Source organism: Saccopteryx leptura, chromosome 2 (genome assembly GCF_036850995.1).
Source record: "Saccopteryx leptura isolate mSacLep1 chromosome 2, mSacLep1_pri_phased_curated, whole genome shotgun sequence".
Taxonomy (NCBI): domain Eukaryota; kingdom Metazoa; phylum Chordata; class Mammalia; order Chiroptera; family Emballonuridae; genus Saccopteryx; species Saccopteryx leptura.
Window position 1 is genome coordinate 321,228,802 of NC_089504.1, and position 15,288 is coordinate 321,244,089.

Consider the following 15,288-nt stretch of genomic DNA (forward strand, 5'->3'; position numbering starts at 1 on the left):
GGGAGGACTCTTTGCTCCATCTCCAGCTCAGGTGTCCCCTGAATGAGTGAAGGCAGTGTCGGGGGAGGCCCTGAGATCCAATCCCCTGCCTCTGGGTGGTTTTAGAGCTCACGTTCCCAAGAACAAGTGTGTGCTTTCCCGAAGCTCAAACACTGCCCAGAAAGGTGGGTGGTGTGGAGCCCCAACCAGGGCCAGCCTGGACCTCGAGTGCTCCCCTGGCAGCGACAGCCCAGAATTAACAGTAACAGCTGACGTTTATGGGGCATTTATTGCATGAGCCCCAGGCGCTATCTAACTGCCTCACACTGGTGATCTCTTAATCCTCCAATATCCCTAAAGTAACCCTAGGGGTGAGTCCTGTTCTCCCATTTTACACCTGTTGAAAGTTGAGCTAAATTGCCAGAGCTCACACCCATACACGATTCCCCAGGAATAGAGAGAAGGGCAAGCAGGCCCAGAAAGGTAAGGTCCCAGAGGTCCTGGAAGAAGAAACTGGAGAGGTGTCCCCGTGGGGCCCAAAGATAGAAGCAGAATGGTGCCTGCAGAAATAATGAATGATGTCAGCTAAAAAACGATATTATCTCTTAAGTGATATAAGGAACAAGGCCCACACAGGATAAGGCAGTATCAAGGCTTCTTGAAGGTGTTTTATTTGTGTGCTTTTTTTCTTTTTGACAATAATGACACATTTAAAAAAGAACTACAAAAAAGGACCATATCTTTGAGTCCATGTTCACATTGTCCCGCGCTGTGGCACCAGGACCAGCCGTACATTCCACTGGGGCTGGGATTCCGGCCTCCTGGAAAAGCACTGACTGAGACAGCTCCCTGCACGCGGCCACTCCAGGAGCACGGGTGCTGTTCCTCTGGGCCCCTCTAGAGGGCGCACACCTGGAGCCACCCCAGGCTCTGGATTCTCTAAGGCCCCCAGGACTCTGGCAACCCCCTCCTCTCTCCAAACCAGAGCCAGGAGCTGGAAACATTAGGAAACTTACTTTGGTCCCCACAGGGGACTCTTTATGGAATTTTTAGAGCCCTCCCCTGACCGGCAGGAGATGACACCCTAGCCTAGCAGGGTTGAGTGTCTCTCTCCAGTGCCGTTTCCAGCCCAGCAGACAACACAGTGGTGCCCCAGTTCTGAAGTCGACCCAGGCCACTCCTGCCATGTCCGTGTGCCAAGACCACCCCAGTAGGCACAGGAGTGATGGATACTTGGACCCTTCAAGCTGACCCCCACCAAGATCAAGAGGACTGCCCAAACCCCAGGGCCCTGGCTCAGAAGGAAGGGCTGGGTGAGAAGCGGGGAGAGGGGTCAGGGTGAGGGACTCAGAGCTGAGGCTGCCGGGTGGGAAGGAGAAAAGCGACAGGCTGGCTGAGGGCTCAGCAGAGACTCCTCGGGCTCTGCAACGAGAAGGGGGTCCTGGGGCTTGGTCAGCAGGCCCAGGCAGTAGGGGTGGGGGGTCTGGGAAGAAAGGCAGAAAGAGGCTTCGAGCCTGCCTCTGGTTACCATGGGAGCATAGGCCCAGGTGACAAGATCTTAGACCTTAGGGCCACAAAAAAGAACACACCACGCTGCACTCAAGCCAGGTCTCAACCCAGCCCTCCTGGGAGAGAGGGACCCACTAGCCCAGGCCCTGCCCAGTCCTAGCCCCCAAAAGCGGCTCCCAAGGACACCCCTCCATAGGCTATCTGCACTGGTAGCTGGTGGGGGGCCCAGCTGACCAGCTCCTCCTGCCCGGGCCCTGCTCACGCCCTTGGCTCTACTCCTGCTGCTCGTTCATTTCCATGTCAGACACGAGAATGTTCTTCTCAGTGGCCTCGCTGGGGCCGGAGGAGCTGCGGCTATAGCGGGCGCCTTCAAAGGCCCCACGCTCGACACTCTGTCGCCTCCGGTAGAGGATCAGGGCAGCGGACACCAGGGCTAGAAGCAGCAGCACAGCCATTAGCACCACCACCAGGGCCACCGGGTTCTCTGGGAGCGCTGCTGTGGCAAGACAGACACCGACCGGTCAAGGGTCAAGAAGTCCCACCACTGCCGCTGCTGGGCAGCCCACCCCCCGCCACCTGGAGCGAGGGGAAAAGGAGTCTCAGCACTCACCTGATGGGGAGAAGCGGCTCTCCTCGGCTGCAGGGAAGAGGGAGGGGCCAGTTAGTATAATTGTAGTACTAGTTGTAGTCGTGAGAAGCAAACACATACAGAACCCCCTTGAGTGCCAGACTCTATTAGCCCATTTAATCTTGTAGGGACTGTTATTATCCCCATATTACATATGAGAAAACTGAGACTATAGAGTTTAAGTAACTTGGCCAAGGTCATAGAGTTGGTACGTGGTTTGCCCAAGGTTTGAACCCCATCTATGCCCTTAACCACTACAAAATGACAGGTTTGCTGCCTCGCTTGGAAATTTTTAGGAAGAGTCCTTCCTACATAGACCAATTTATCTCAGGGCAGGGTTCTGGCAGTGCTAGGCCTGTCTGTTCATGCCCTCCCCTGCACTGTGTCTCCTGCAGAATAAGAATCGACCCCTAGCCCCACCCCAGTGTCAGCTTTGTGGGGGTGGGGAAGGCTGAGTGGTGTGCCTGGCAGGCCGCTCACCTCGAGGAAGCTTGCAGACCACGCCCATGGTGATGTTGGTGCAGGCACCCGGCCGCCACAGCCCGCTGCTGCTCTGGATCCAGTAGCAGCTATTGTGGCTCAGCATGCTGGGGCCCAGGCCAGGAGGCCCCCAGTTGGAGTAGTTCACAGCTGTGTTGTCCTGCCAGACCAGGGTGCCTCCTATGGGAAACAAGGCACTGAGGGGGGGCGGGGAAGGACAGACAAGGTAGAGCAGGAGCAGGTGGGAGACAGCAAGCTTGTTCTAGAACCCACTCCCCCTCCCACGAGTCCTCACCCCCACCAAGCCCTGGTGAGGGGTTTCTGCCCTACAGCCTGAGGCCTTACCTCCCCACTCCACACACACAGTACCCACCTTTAGGGTTGAAGTTCATGCCTAGCCAGGCGCCCCGACTCTGGCCCTCAGAGTTCTGCAGGTGCTCCCAGACAAACACATTCTCCATTTCATCCAAAATGGACAGGACCGCCCCACCCACTGGACATAAGGGAGGTCCACGTCAGGGCGGCCGGGTCTCCCTGGGGTAGCAGAGCCCCCCACAGGCCCAGCCCCCCTCTCTGGCAGCCTGAGAAGAGGAGGGTGTGGAGTACCTGCATTCACGTGTGCAGGAGGGTATATACATGTAATGGCACATATGATTTGTCTGTGTGATGGTACAGGCCCTTAGGGGTGAGTGCCTATGGGAAGAGTGGAGTGTAGGGACTGCGTTCACGGGGTCTGATGTCCACGAGAGGGTCACCACCTGCAATGCCCGTGGGGGCTCTAGCCTGCCCTGCCCACCTCGCTGGCAGCGCTGCAGCGCTTCCTTGTGGCCCAGCTTCAGCTCCATGTGGAAGGAGTAACAGTGCTCCCGGAAGGGAATCCACGCAGAGTCCGCCAGGTCCTGGGGACAGCTGCCATGGTAGCTTATTCTTCGAGGAGGGGGGGGCCCTGTCAGGGGACAGAATTGAGGAAGTGGCCCAGTCCTCCCCAGAATGACCTATGCCTTGCCCACTCCAGCAGGGGGGCACTCACCACTGTTAACTCCGCACACAGCCCCCTGCAGCTTGGTTTCACAACTGGTCGTGCGCCAGGCCCCATCCAGATCCACGTAGGCACAGCCCCCTAGATGCTGGGGCTCCTTGTCCTGCCAGCTCACGTAGCTCAGCGGCTCCTCCGAGACCCAGGAGTACCGCCGGGAGCCCTGGGCAGGAGGAGGCTGTCAGGGTGGGAGAAAGGGGACCAGCCAGGGAGGGGGAGGGCAGGGGACAAGGAAGGCAAGGGGTTAGGAAGACACGGAGGGAAACTGCGAGAGTCGTGGAGCCCACCTCTTCACTGGCCAGCCCGATCCAGAGTGGTGTGTGCAGTCCTTGGGCAGCCTGTGTGAGGAAGGCCTGGGTGTAGGGGTCAGGCACGTGTGCTAGGCTGGCGTTGCGGCTCTCACACAGCAGGAGGGCATCATGCCAGCTCAGCGGCTTCTGTAGCAGCCTGAAGGTGCCGTTGAGGTAGGCGAGCTCAGCACCCGGGGCGGGGGGCAGTGCTGCTGGGGAGGGGCTCAGCAAGGGGTCTGCAGGAAGGAGACGCGGCTCAGGCCAGGCTCTCCGCCCTCACCCCATTCCCAGGCACGAGGCTGACGGAACACCAGGCATCAGGCAGAGCCCAGGCTGGCACAGACTAACACTCAGTGTTAGCCACTGTTATGATAAATGATATATTCTTGCTAAAAGACGGAGACGCAAGCTTGAGCCTTCGCCTATTCCTACCCTGGGAACCCAGGGAGGAGGAACCCATGCATGGAGTGCAGGTGCCTCAGACAGAACCTCAGGTTGCCGGAGACCCCTCAGTGTTCACTGCCTTTCCTTCTGCTTGGTACCTGGCCTATCTGCCCATTTGTTTCTCAAGCAGAGCCAAGACCCTGGGGGTGAGGTCAGGAACCATGTTTTATTCCTCCTGGCATGTGGCATGGCCCACAATATCCAGCCCAGTGCTGGGGTTTTCAAGTTCACTGGTGACACGTACCTGTGCCCTTCTGGCAGATGAATCCATGCATCTCCTCTGTGCAGCTCCGATCATCCCAGCGGCCAGTGAAGTGCGCTGAGGGGCTGTGCAGGACCACCGCACAGCTGGTCTGGGGGAAAGGAGCTGCTCAGGGGAGCCCCAGCAGCTACCTCCACCTTGTGCCACTGCCCCCAAAAGGCACTATCAGCAAAGAGGCTGGAAGAGGGGGGACCCAGGGAGTAAAGGCAAGCACCGCAAGCTAGGGCAGCAGGACTGGGGGTGGGTGGCAGGGGCTGGTGAGGAGGGGCTTCTCACCGGTATGTTGCCACTGGGAGCGGGGCTGGGGCCAGAGGGCTCCCCCGGCGCCCAGTTGGTGTACAGCAGGGGCTCTTGCTCCACCCACTGAAAATCCCTCTGCGAGGCATGGAGGCCAATCCAAAGGTCAAAAGTCACATTGGGTAGGCTGGCTGTGATGAATGCTAGTCCCCCAGGAGAGAGTGTCATGAGTGACAGGGCAGCTCCCTGTTCACTCTGCATCAGCCATTTCCGGAAACTGTGCCAGAGGCCACTCAGGCTCCGGAGGGGCGGGGGCAAGCCCTACCTTGCTCTAAGGGGTTAGCAATGGTGACCAGTTGGGCCTCTTGCTGTTCACAGGAGAACTGTGCCTCTGACCACTTCACCCGGTCCTGGGGGTCCTGGCCCTGGATTCGGAAGCACTGGGGGAGGAAGGACAGGCGTGATGCTTGGCTGCACCACCCTGTCCCACAAACCAGAAACTCCACTAGGCATCCCTCAGCAGCAGGTCCTGGAGGCCTTGGAGGTTCTCAAAACCAGGACATCTGGATCTCCTTGAGCAAGCCGCCAGCACCTTCTCCACCTGGCACAGCAATCACACACACCTGCCCACGCTCTGGGGACTCTAGTGGGAGGGTTTCTTTGGGCCACTAGAGGCTCTACTGCCTATGACAACAGGCCCTGGGCCAAGCTCTAGGACGGACGTTTGTCTTGCTTTCTGTTCCTAACTCCTGTAATTTCCCGTTTTTCTTTTCCCACTTTCACTACTTCCATAAGGTTAAAGGAACCCCATGTGGGAAATCTTTACCAAGTGAAGAGTCCTTCTTCAAAAATAAATGACTTACAATTATTTTCTGCTCTGAGGCAGTGTGATGGGGGAGAAAGACTATATGTAAAATATATATATTGTTTTACGTTACATGGCAAAAGCCATGAGCTTAAGTTTTTTGGAAAAATTTAATAACATGACAAAATGCTCAAAATACCACACTGAGGAGAAAAAGCTGGATATGAAACTGCGTTATTTAGTACAATCTTGATTATGTGGGAAAGGTGGTGTGGGGGTAACAGATACTGAGTGTAGTCATCTCTGGACAGTGTGGTTGAGTTTTATTTTCTGTTTTCCAAAGTTTTAATGATACACATGCCCCTTTTTTTTTACATTTTATTCATTTTTTTTAGAGAGAGGAGACACAGAGAAAGAAAGAGACAGAGAGAGGAAAGAGATAGAAAGAACAGAGGGAGGAGCAGGAAGCATCAACTCCCATATGTGCCTTGACCAGGCAAGCCTGGGGTTTCGAACTGGCGACCTCAGCGTTCCAGGTTGACGCTTTTACCCACTGCGCCACCACAGGTCAGGCGCCTTTTCTTTAATAGGAAGATAAAATATTCACTTAAATATTCTGAGAGAAAGACTGCATGATACTAAGAGGCTCGCTGCACTCCAGTGTGTGACAAAGATTTATGGATCGCATTATCTAAGGTTACCTAATCTAATCCTCACAGTCAGGCCAAGTGGTCTTACAATATCCTGCAAAGAAGTGGGGGGGAGGGGAGCTGACGTTCATGCTAATGACACCAGCACAAAGGACAAGGAAATGGTGAAACAATGAAGGTCTAATAAGTTCTGATCATTCAGCCCAAGGTGCAGACAGAACCTCTTCCGGAAAAAAATTCACACTCTACAGGGAGCGTTTTGAAAATATGTTTTGAAACATACCCACTCTGATTAATTTTACTGCCCCAAACTTTCCTATCTGCACTCTCAAAACACTTGGGAAGAAAATTTTCTAAATGTTATTAAAAATAATAATAACCAATTTAATCGGGTCTTCTGACTAGGTTATGAGGTCGTTTAGTTTAAAATGCAGAAATTTACTAACCAATTAAATAAAACAACAACAAACTTTGTTTAATTGGACTGAAAATGGAAAGGATGCCTTAGAAAGCTCAGCCAGCGTTGGATAAACTTTTTCCCTTCAATCTGTTTGTCTTTTGTGAGGCAACTTTTTAATCTGCAACAACCATTAAAATCATGTTTGAAAATAATCTGAACTTCAAACAAGATTTGTGAGTCATAAATCACAACTTTGTGCTTGGCCTGACACTTTCAGACCAAGAATTTTTAAAATGAGGAATATACAACCACTCATTATAATTACTTAAATATTGGCCCTGGCCAGTTGGCTCAGTGGTAGAGTGTCAGCCCAGTGTGTGGATGTCTCGAGTTCTATTCCTGGTCAGAGCACACAGGAGAAGCGCCCATCTGCTTATCCACCCCGCCTCTCTCACTTCTCTCTCTGTCCCTCCTGCAGCCATGCCTCAATTGGAACAAATTGGCCCCTGGCGCTGAGGATGGCTCTATGGCCTCTGCCTCAGGTGCTAAGAAGAGCTCGGTTGCTGAGCAATGGAGCAATGCCCCAGATGGGCAGAGCATCGCCCCCTAGTGGATCCCAGTCCTGGCACATGCAGGAGTCTGTCTCTGCCTCCCCTCCTCTCGCTGAATTAAAAAAAAAAAATTCATTGTGATCATGAAGGGGCCTAATGCAGGGTGTAGAGTGTGTTATATTGAGTGGAACACTTGAAAGATGTCAATACAATAAATTAAAAATAAAAATTTTCAAAATAGTGATCATGATTGATAATTGTGAGTGAGCACAATTTTTTATACTAATATAGAAAAAGTTAAAAACTTTAAAAGACTGTATTTAAACCCTTATTTATTTATTTTAGAGAGAGAGGGTAACATCAATTTGTTCCACTTATTTATGCATTCATAGGCTGATTCTTTTATGTGCCCTGACTGGGGATCAAACCCTCAACCTTGGCACATTGGGATGACGCTCTAACTAAATGAGCTACTTGGCTAGGGCCTATATTTAAACTTAGTTCATGCTTTATATTGTTTTGTTATTGCACATATTTTAATATACATAACATTAGTCACATTAGTATGGAAATAAATATGGTTTTTGTTTTGAGGGAGAGAGATGGAGGGACAGACAGGGACAGACAGATAAGAAGGGAGAGATGAGAAGCATCAACTTGTAGTTGCGGCACCTTAGTTGTTCATTGAGTGTTTTCTCATATGTACCTTGACTGGGAGGGGGGAGGCTGCAGCTGAGCCAGTGACCTTTGGGCTCAAGCCAGCGACCATGGGGTCATGTCTACAATCCCACACTCAAGCCGGCGATCTCAGGGTTTCGAACCTGGGTTCTCAGCATCCCAGGCCGACGCTAGGCATGATAAATGTGTTTTATGTAGACATATAGGTATATATAACATACATACAAACTTGTATGTTCAATATTTTGTTTTACTAACAGGAGTTCATTATCAAAATGTTTAATGGCCGCTGATCTAGAAAACTCACCAAACTATCATATTTGGATAATCTTATTTATTTACTTATTTTATTTTTAAAAATTCTATTTAAAAAATTAAATTTAACAGAGTGACATTGATCAATAAGAGCACATAGGTCTCAGTTAAACATTTGTATAGCATTTGAACTGTTGATTATATTGTATACCCATCACCCAAAGCCAAATCATTTTCTGGACAACCTTACTTACTGGTGATCAGAAGGTACTACTATATTGAGTCATTTTCCAAGGAGTCTAAGTGCTGGCATTGGGTCTCAGTAGGAGAGGTTGGTGGGCACAGGCAAGAGGCCATAATGATGTCGCCAAAGGACCAGGGCTTCTGAGGCTTGACTTTCTCATATTCAAATCTTCTCCCCCCTGGTTCCCTTGTGTGCTCCCCCACCTCCTACCTTATTGAGGAACTGGTTCCAGCCAGATGGGCAGCCCCCCAGGACCCTGGGTGGCAGGTCAGGGGGCATCTCTCTGGTGCTGTTGCTGCGCTTGCAGACATAGGGCAAGGCTGTCAGGCACCTCTGGTCCCCCCAGTCCTCTGCAGAAAGGGGAGGAGAGGGCAGTCACCCCTAGTTCAGACTAGGGCTGGCAGCACCCTCATCTCGTGCTCTGAGAGGAAGATGGGCTGGGGTTCAGGTCCCTGTGCCTAACTCTGAACTCAAGTGCTCTGTGGCTCTGGGACTGTGGGGACAGACACTCCCCTCTCTGGTCTAGCCCTTCTTGAGTTGTGGGAACCAAGAGGAGAAGAGACTGATGGCCCCTGTCAGGTTGCCGTACTGCCCCCAACACTGACCCTCTCCTGGGCTTCTGTACCCTCTCTGCCCCCACCTGGCCCTCACCTCGGCTGGCAGTCATGTACACGCACTTCTTATCCTTGCTGATGGGCCGGGGTTTGCCAGGTGCCCAAGAGATGAAGTTTATAACGGAACCATCTGTCCACCTGTAATGGCACCAAGCAGGGTGACTCCAGCACTGGCCCTAGGCTTCACCTCCCCCGTATGCAGCAGTGAAGGCCATGGGAAAGGGGGCGGGGAAGGGCTCAAGTTCAGGAGCTCATCTGTAGGCTAGAAGTAGGACTACTGTGCTCAGCAACTGGGGACCCAAAGACCTGGTGCCTCCAGTTAGGGGCAAGCCCTCCCTGGACACTGATTTTTCTAACTAGAGAAGTCTAAAACTCCCAGAGCAGGGCTCCAAGGGCAATGGTGTGCTGATACATGTGTGCTCCTGGTCCTTCCCCATGTCCTAAGGGGACCTTATTCATGAGTGAGTCCAGCATAATACGAACTATGATTTAGCGCCCAATAATGGGTTGGATGCTGTGCTAAGGACCTCACATACCTTATTTCTAATCCTCATAACAACTCTACCAGACTGGCCTCACTAATCTCATATTCAGATGAGAAAATCAGAAAGGTTAAGTCATTTGTTCAAGATCACACAGCCAGCAAGGGGCAGATCTAGATTCAGATCCAGGCCTGTGTCTGTTGTACAGCCTCCCTGCCTCTAACCTGGGATCGAGGCTAGCCTTCCATGCAAGTGCCCTCTCACACCTGCTGCCCTGCCCTCGCCCTCCAGCCCCGCCCCTACCTGAAGCGGCCGTCATTTTCTGTGGTGTGCAGGCCAATCCACCAGTGCTGCTCCTGGCCCCGGGAGAACTAGGAAAGCCAGGTGGGCAGGTTAGGGTTGGCAGGGCCTCTTCTGCTGCCGTCCCTGCCTGCTTGCGTGCCCACTTCTCACCCTGCTCGCTCGTGTGCCCACCTTCTGTAGGTTGTGTCCCAGGAAGTCCAGCTCGGCCTGGCTATGCACGGAGGCCAGCTCAGCCTGGAACCACGTACAGACACGCTGTGCTTGAACCCACGTGGAGTGGTGCTCGAAGAACCTGTACTCAGCTTCCTGGAAACGCAGCCATTCCCACCGGCCTGCAGGGGCAACAATGGAATGGGAGTGGCTGCCAGGCTGGATCTGCCTGCCCAGCCTCCGAGGACGATGCTGGTCCAGACCAGAGCCACGACAGATGGGCCTGCGAGCCTACCCCACCCTGGACTTGTCTCTTCTCTCGCTGAAACCCCTAACCCTCTATAATCCGTCCTGGCCAGGCCCTACCCAGGAGTTGACGCCCCTTCCCCTCTCTGGACTGCTGGGGGCAGGGGTCAGGGGAGAGGGGCCTCACCTTGTGGGTTGACGTCAGGCTCCCGCACATCCGTGCCTACAGGGACAATGTGGACAGAGACGCTACAGGAGGAGACCCACCCTTGGATCCCCCACTGGCCGCCCTTCACCCCATTCCCAGTCCCCCAGAGCCACGCCACTCAACCTCGAGGGATCTTGCAGATCCAGTCCAGCTGCGTCTCGCATTGCAAGGCCACCCACTGCAGGGAGGCCAGGTCGAGCACTGCACAGCCCCGGATGTTGTCATCGTCGTGCCGGCTCCGGTCAAAATTGTGGTAAGAGAACTGAAGACAGAGGTCAGAGTGGGAGAGGGGGTCCTGAAGCACGAGGCACAGGCTGCTCCCACCGACCCCCTTTCCTTTCCATGCCAGCCCAGCGCAGAGGCCATACCTCTCTCTGATCATCTCATCCATCTCCAGGCCCTGTCCTGCCCCCAACAGGCCCCGCCCACCCAGGCCCCACCCACCTCCTCCGGCCCCTTACCCCCAGGCCGTCGCTCCAGCGCCAACTCTGGCCCCCTCTGGGGTCTCGCCGGTTCAGGCCGATCCAGAACCAGTGCTGCTCATGGATTTCAGGCTCAGATTCACTTCAGCACAAAGCAGGGGTGATACAGAGGAAATCGGGGTGAGAGGATTAAGTGTCAAACATGCCCCTGCCCCTCGCAGCTCTCTGGTCTGGGCCTGGGGCCTCTCTATCTGGGCTTCATGCTCCTGGGGAAAAGGGCCGGAAACACTGGCCCCGGGGCCAGCTCTTGGGGTGCTGGGTGGTCTGGCTCCCTTCCCTGGCTTCCGTTCAGGTGGGGTTTGCTCTGCCAGCAAGACTGAAAGCTTTCATTTAAGGGAGTTTAGGAAGTGAATGGGGATGAATAGACCTGGGGCTCTGCTATCAGATAAACCTGGATTCCAGAGCAGGTCACTCATGGACCAGCTGTGACCTTGGGGAAATAACCCAGCCTATCAGCCCACAGGGTCAACGATAATACCTACTTCCTAGGGTTGCTGAGAGGATTAAATTAGGATTCAATGTTCAGCATAGCACCTGGTGCATGGTGAGAAGCGATCAATATGAGCTATTATAATTACAAGTCAAATAATGTAATTAATTGTGATGTTTGCTGGGAGGAGATATTCCTGGAATTAAGATCTCAGGAAGCCCGGATCCATCTGGATTCTTCCCAGTGCTAAAGGGATTATAGATGCTGTGTGTGCGTCATAGGATGCCAGAGCCCACAGGACAGAGATGAGGTCTTGGCAGGACCCCCATGGGCAGATGCTCACTTTTGTAGCCTTTCTCCTCTTATCTTTCAGGAAAAACTTTTTGTTGAGGAGTGTGGGTTATTATGGGATGGTGTAGGGTGAGAGGAAAACATCCTCAATTTGTACAAGGTTTTGCAATGGAGAAGGAGGGTGGGGAGGGCAGTTACTTGTGTGAAAGTTTGTGAGCTGGGGGAGGTGAGCATTGCTGGCTGTGTGATGCCAGTGGGTAACACCAGGTCTCCAATTCCAGGGAGACCATGGCTACTTCGGGGGGACAGGATGGTCCCTGAACTAGTAGTAGATACACACACAGGTCACTCCAAGCCCTCACACAGGCCTCACTGGAGTAGTCTTCACCCTGCCTTGCAAAACCAAGAGTCATGCATGCAATTCCACCACACCAGGCTCAGTACCCGAAGATCTTGTTGAGCATGTTGGCCACAAAGTGCTCCTCCTCATAGCTGGCCAGGCTCAGCAGCTGGGCCCCCAACTCCTGGCAGGCCCCGTGGGCCTGGGCCCAGCTCTTCTTGTCCTGCAGTCGCTCTGAGCTGAACACCTGCAGGAGCAGAGTCCAGCTGTCCAAGCTGTCCCCACTGGCCCACCTTCCCAGGGACAGCTGCCTGCTTGTGACAGCAGTGAGGAGGGAGGCTGGGGCCTCACTGGACAGGGGTCCAGGCTAGTTAAGACAAGTCTGTTCATTAGAGAATGAGCCCCAGAGGAAGGGAGCAGACACAGGCAGTTCCCGGAAAACGCCACTGCCCAGTCCTCCTGACCAGAGGGGATTAGGGCTCTCACCTCAGCACAGCCACAGTTTGCTGTGGTTATTAAAGGGGCTAAAGAAGTCCCTTCCCCAACCTGGACTTCAGTTTCATTTTGTTTTGTTTTTCATATAATGAAAGACCATAAACTATATCAGTGGCTCCCAAACCCAGCAGGGTTTAAAAATAGATTACAAGGCCCCAACCAACCTACTGAATCCCCATCTCCACAGTGGCAGCCTGAAGATTTTATTTTTATCAAGCTCCCCAAAAGAACAGCCAGCCTGGCCCCAACCTGTGGAAACCTCTGAAACCAATGATCTGTTTGTTTCTGTCAATTCCAGGTCTCGGATACCCATCACTGAAGAGTTTCACCAGAAATGCTGTCTGCAGTCTGCTATGGGGAAAAGTGTTTTGGGGACCACTGTCTGGATCACGGCTGGGACCCACTGGGATTCCCCCGCCACCTGCCTCTTTGCTCTTCTCTCTCTCCCTTCCCCCCTGCCAACAGGCTGCCTACCTTATAGCAGTGCCGGAGTTTTGGGTCTGAGGCCCAGCCCTGGGGACAGGAGCCGGTAAGGCTGGGTGTGGGGTCTGGCCCAGGCAGTTCAGGCGTCACTGGTGTGCCCAGGCTCTGCCGGCAGATGTAACGAGCCCAGAACATGGTGCAGTTCTTCACCTCCCACAGCCCCATGGCGCTGCCTGTGGCCAGGGCCACACAGCCCCCACGACTGTACCCTGAAGGAGGGAGAAGGAATGCCCTTATGCTGAGGGCTCAGGGCTTGGTCTTCCCTTACATCCCCGTGAGGCACCACCACCGCCGCCCTTGCACTTGGAACCAGCTTGGCCATCTCTGCAGGGACATGCTCTGAGGTTGGGACCAGGTGAGAGGAAGGGAATGGACGTCCCGAATCCTAACTCTGTGTTTACTGCTGTGAGCTCTTAGGCAAGCTGCTTAACGTCTCTAAGCTTGTTTCATCATCTACCACATCAGGTTATTAAAAGGGTTAAAGAAGATAATGAATGTGAAATGGTAATGACAATAGCAATCACTTATATTGTGCTCACTACTCAAACAGCTTTAAATAGTTTAATCATTTAAGCCTCACATCAACCCTATGATAAAAGGACCGATATCCCTGTTTGACAGGTGAGGAAACTGAAGCTCAAAGACATGCAGCTAATAAACAGCAGAGTCAGGGTCTGAGAGAGTGGTTGGGCTTCACACCCTGTTCTCCTAACTGCTTTACCACACTGTACGAATGATCGATTCCCTCAGAAGCCCTAGGTCTTGGTCCCGGCAGGACGGGTCCCCCAAGGAAGTCTGAGGAGGGGCTCACCGGGCTGGTCCCGGTTCCAGTGAGTGTACATGACCTCATCCCCGCTGAGCCAGCGGAAGGAGCCGGTGCCGTTGAGGTCCTGCAGGGCAGTCCAGAAGTACTCTCCATCCCAACTGTAAATGAGGCTGCTGACAAAGGCCTGCTCAAACCTGCGGGAAGAAGCCGGTCAAGGCAGACAGCGCCTCCCACCAATCCCTGGCCGCAGGCCCCTGGAGCTCAGGTGCTATGTCTGACCAGTAACTTGCTGGAAGTAGAGACCCTTGGGGACCCCACAGCTGACATATAGCAACCCACCTCCCCCTGTACTGTCAGCCCTTCGTGCCTGGCCGAGAAGAAAAAAGAAAATCAGATACACGCAAGGTCTCTCTTGGGCATCTTGCCCACACTTGTACCTGTCGGTGCCCCTGCCAAGGCCCAGGCCTATCCCACACTGGAGTTGCTTCATAATCAAGAGTCATTCTTGCCTGACCTGTGGTGGCGCAGTGGATAAAAGCATCAACCTGGAAACGCTGAGGTTGCCGGTTCAAAACCCTGGGCTTGCCTGGTCAAGGCACATGTGGGAGTTAATGCTTCCTGCTCCTCCCCCCTCCCCTCTCTCTCTCTCTCTCTTCCCTCTCTATAATGAATAAATAAAATCTTTAAAAAAAAAAAAAAAAGAGTCATTCTTGTGACAATATTAGGAAAAGGCCCTGGAGCCAGTTAAGGCTCAAAGGACTCAGTCCCTTCTGTGCTTGATGACAAGATGCTACCTCGTTTGATGGAGGGGTTACACTAGGCCAGGACATGGGTGTAGGCTGGTCTGGGCACCCACCCCCTCCTGCACCTGTTGGTGATGGTGACGAGCTGAGAGCCATGCTCAGTGCACAGGCGCCGGGCCTCACTGTAGGTCACTTGGTCCTCTCCCAGCCAGTAGCAGGATGGGCTGTGCCATTTCCAACCCTGGCTCGAGAAAGTGGGCAAAAGAGGGTGTCTGTGGGGAGCACGCCCCTCTCGCACCCGTAAGTCCTGGGGCAGGGGCATGCCATCACTGGCATCACTGAATGTGCTGTAGGTCTGGACACAGGACAGAGGGGACTTGCTTGACACTAGAGATGGCCCTTCCTGGGCTACATTCTGCACCTGTCACTCCACACTCTCCCTCCCACCATGACTCACAACTGCCAGCCCAGGGGCGGAAGGAAGCATGGCCCAAGCAGGGCTGATCGAGGACAGCCAGTGACCTGGCCTGTGGCCTGGCGCAGAAAGATAAGTGTCCCATCAAACTCCTCTTGAGTGTTTAACCAAGAGAAGCGGTGGGAAATTTGCCAGTTGGCTGAGAAACCAGAGTCAAAAAGCTGGGAAAGCTGCCAGAATGTGGATGGAGGAGGCTGTGGTCCTCAGGGGCCTGGAAAAGCTGGGGTAATGGAAGATGTGCCCGGCCCGGGGCTGGGGAGGGGAGACAGACCCTCAGCAAGGGGCAGAGCTACGGAAGAGAACCCCCCCAGCAGCTGCTCTCCAGCCCCGGC

The 15,288-nt window shown here is 53.6% G+C and overlaps 1 protein-coding gene across 2 annotated transcripts in view; it reads right to left on the minus strand.

The window, feature by feature from the left end:
- Window positions 1–626: 626 nt before the first annotated feature.
- The window catches only part of MRC2 (mannose receptor C-type 2), a 68,665-nt gene continuing 54,003 nt past the window's right edge, over window positions 627–15,288 (minus strand). Inside the window, exons 10-30 of one of the 2 annotated variants that reach the window (XM_066363089.1) lie at window positions 14,607–14,722; window positions 13,784–13,932; window positions 12,964–13,181; window positions 12,099–12,241; window positions 10,913–11,015; window positions 10,575–10,713; window positions 10,431–10,466; window positions 10,019–10,179; window positions 9,848–9,915; window positions 9,100–9,200; window positions 8,659–8,798; window positions 5,191–5,305; window positions 4,905–5,068; window positions 4,611–4,719; window positions 3,920–4,158; window positions 3,627–3,795; window positions 3,393–3,542; window positions 2,970–3,089; window positions 2,597–2,776; window positions 2,099–2,125; window positions 627–1,981 (exon numbers count right to left, since the gene is read on the minus strand). In XM_066363089.1, coding sequence (XP_066219186.1) covers window positions 1,761–1,981; window positions 2,099–2,125; window positions 2,597–2,776; window positions 2,970–3,089; window positions 3,393–3,542; window positions 3,627–3,795; window positions 3,920–4,158; window positions 4,611–4,719; window positions 4,905–5,068; window positions 5,191–5,305; window positions 8,659–8,798; window positions 9,100–9,200; window positions 9,848–9,915; window positions 10,019–10,179; window positions 10,431–10,466; window positions 10,575–10,713; window positions 10,913–11,015; window positions 12,099–12,241; window positions 12,964–13,181; window positions 13,784–13,932; window positions 14,607–14,722 — 2,868 coding nt within the window. In that variant the 3' untranslated portion in view covers window positions 627–1,760. Of the gene's footprint in view, window positions 1,985–2,098; window positions 2,126–2,596; window positions 2,777–2,969; window positions 3,090–3,392; window positions 3,543–3,626; window positions 3,796–3,919; window positions 4,159–4,610; window positions 4,720–4,904; window positions 5,069–5,190; window positions 5,306–8,658; window positions 8,799–9,099; window positions 9,201–9,847; window positions 9,916–10,018; window positions 10,180–10,430; window positions 10,467–10,574; window positions 10,714–10,912; window positions 11,016–12,098; window positions 12,242–12,963; window positions 13,182–13,783; window positions 13,933–14,606; window positions 14,723–15,288 lie in introns of both variants that reach the window. The other variant, XM_066363088.1, reaches the window with a different exon arrangement.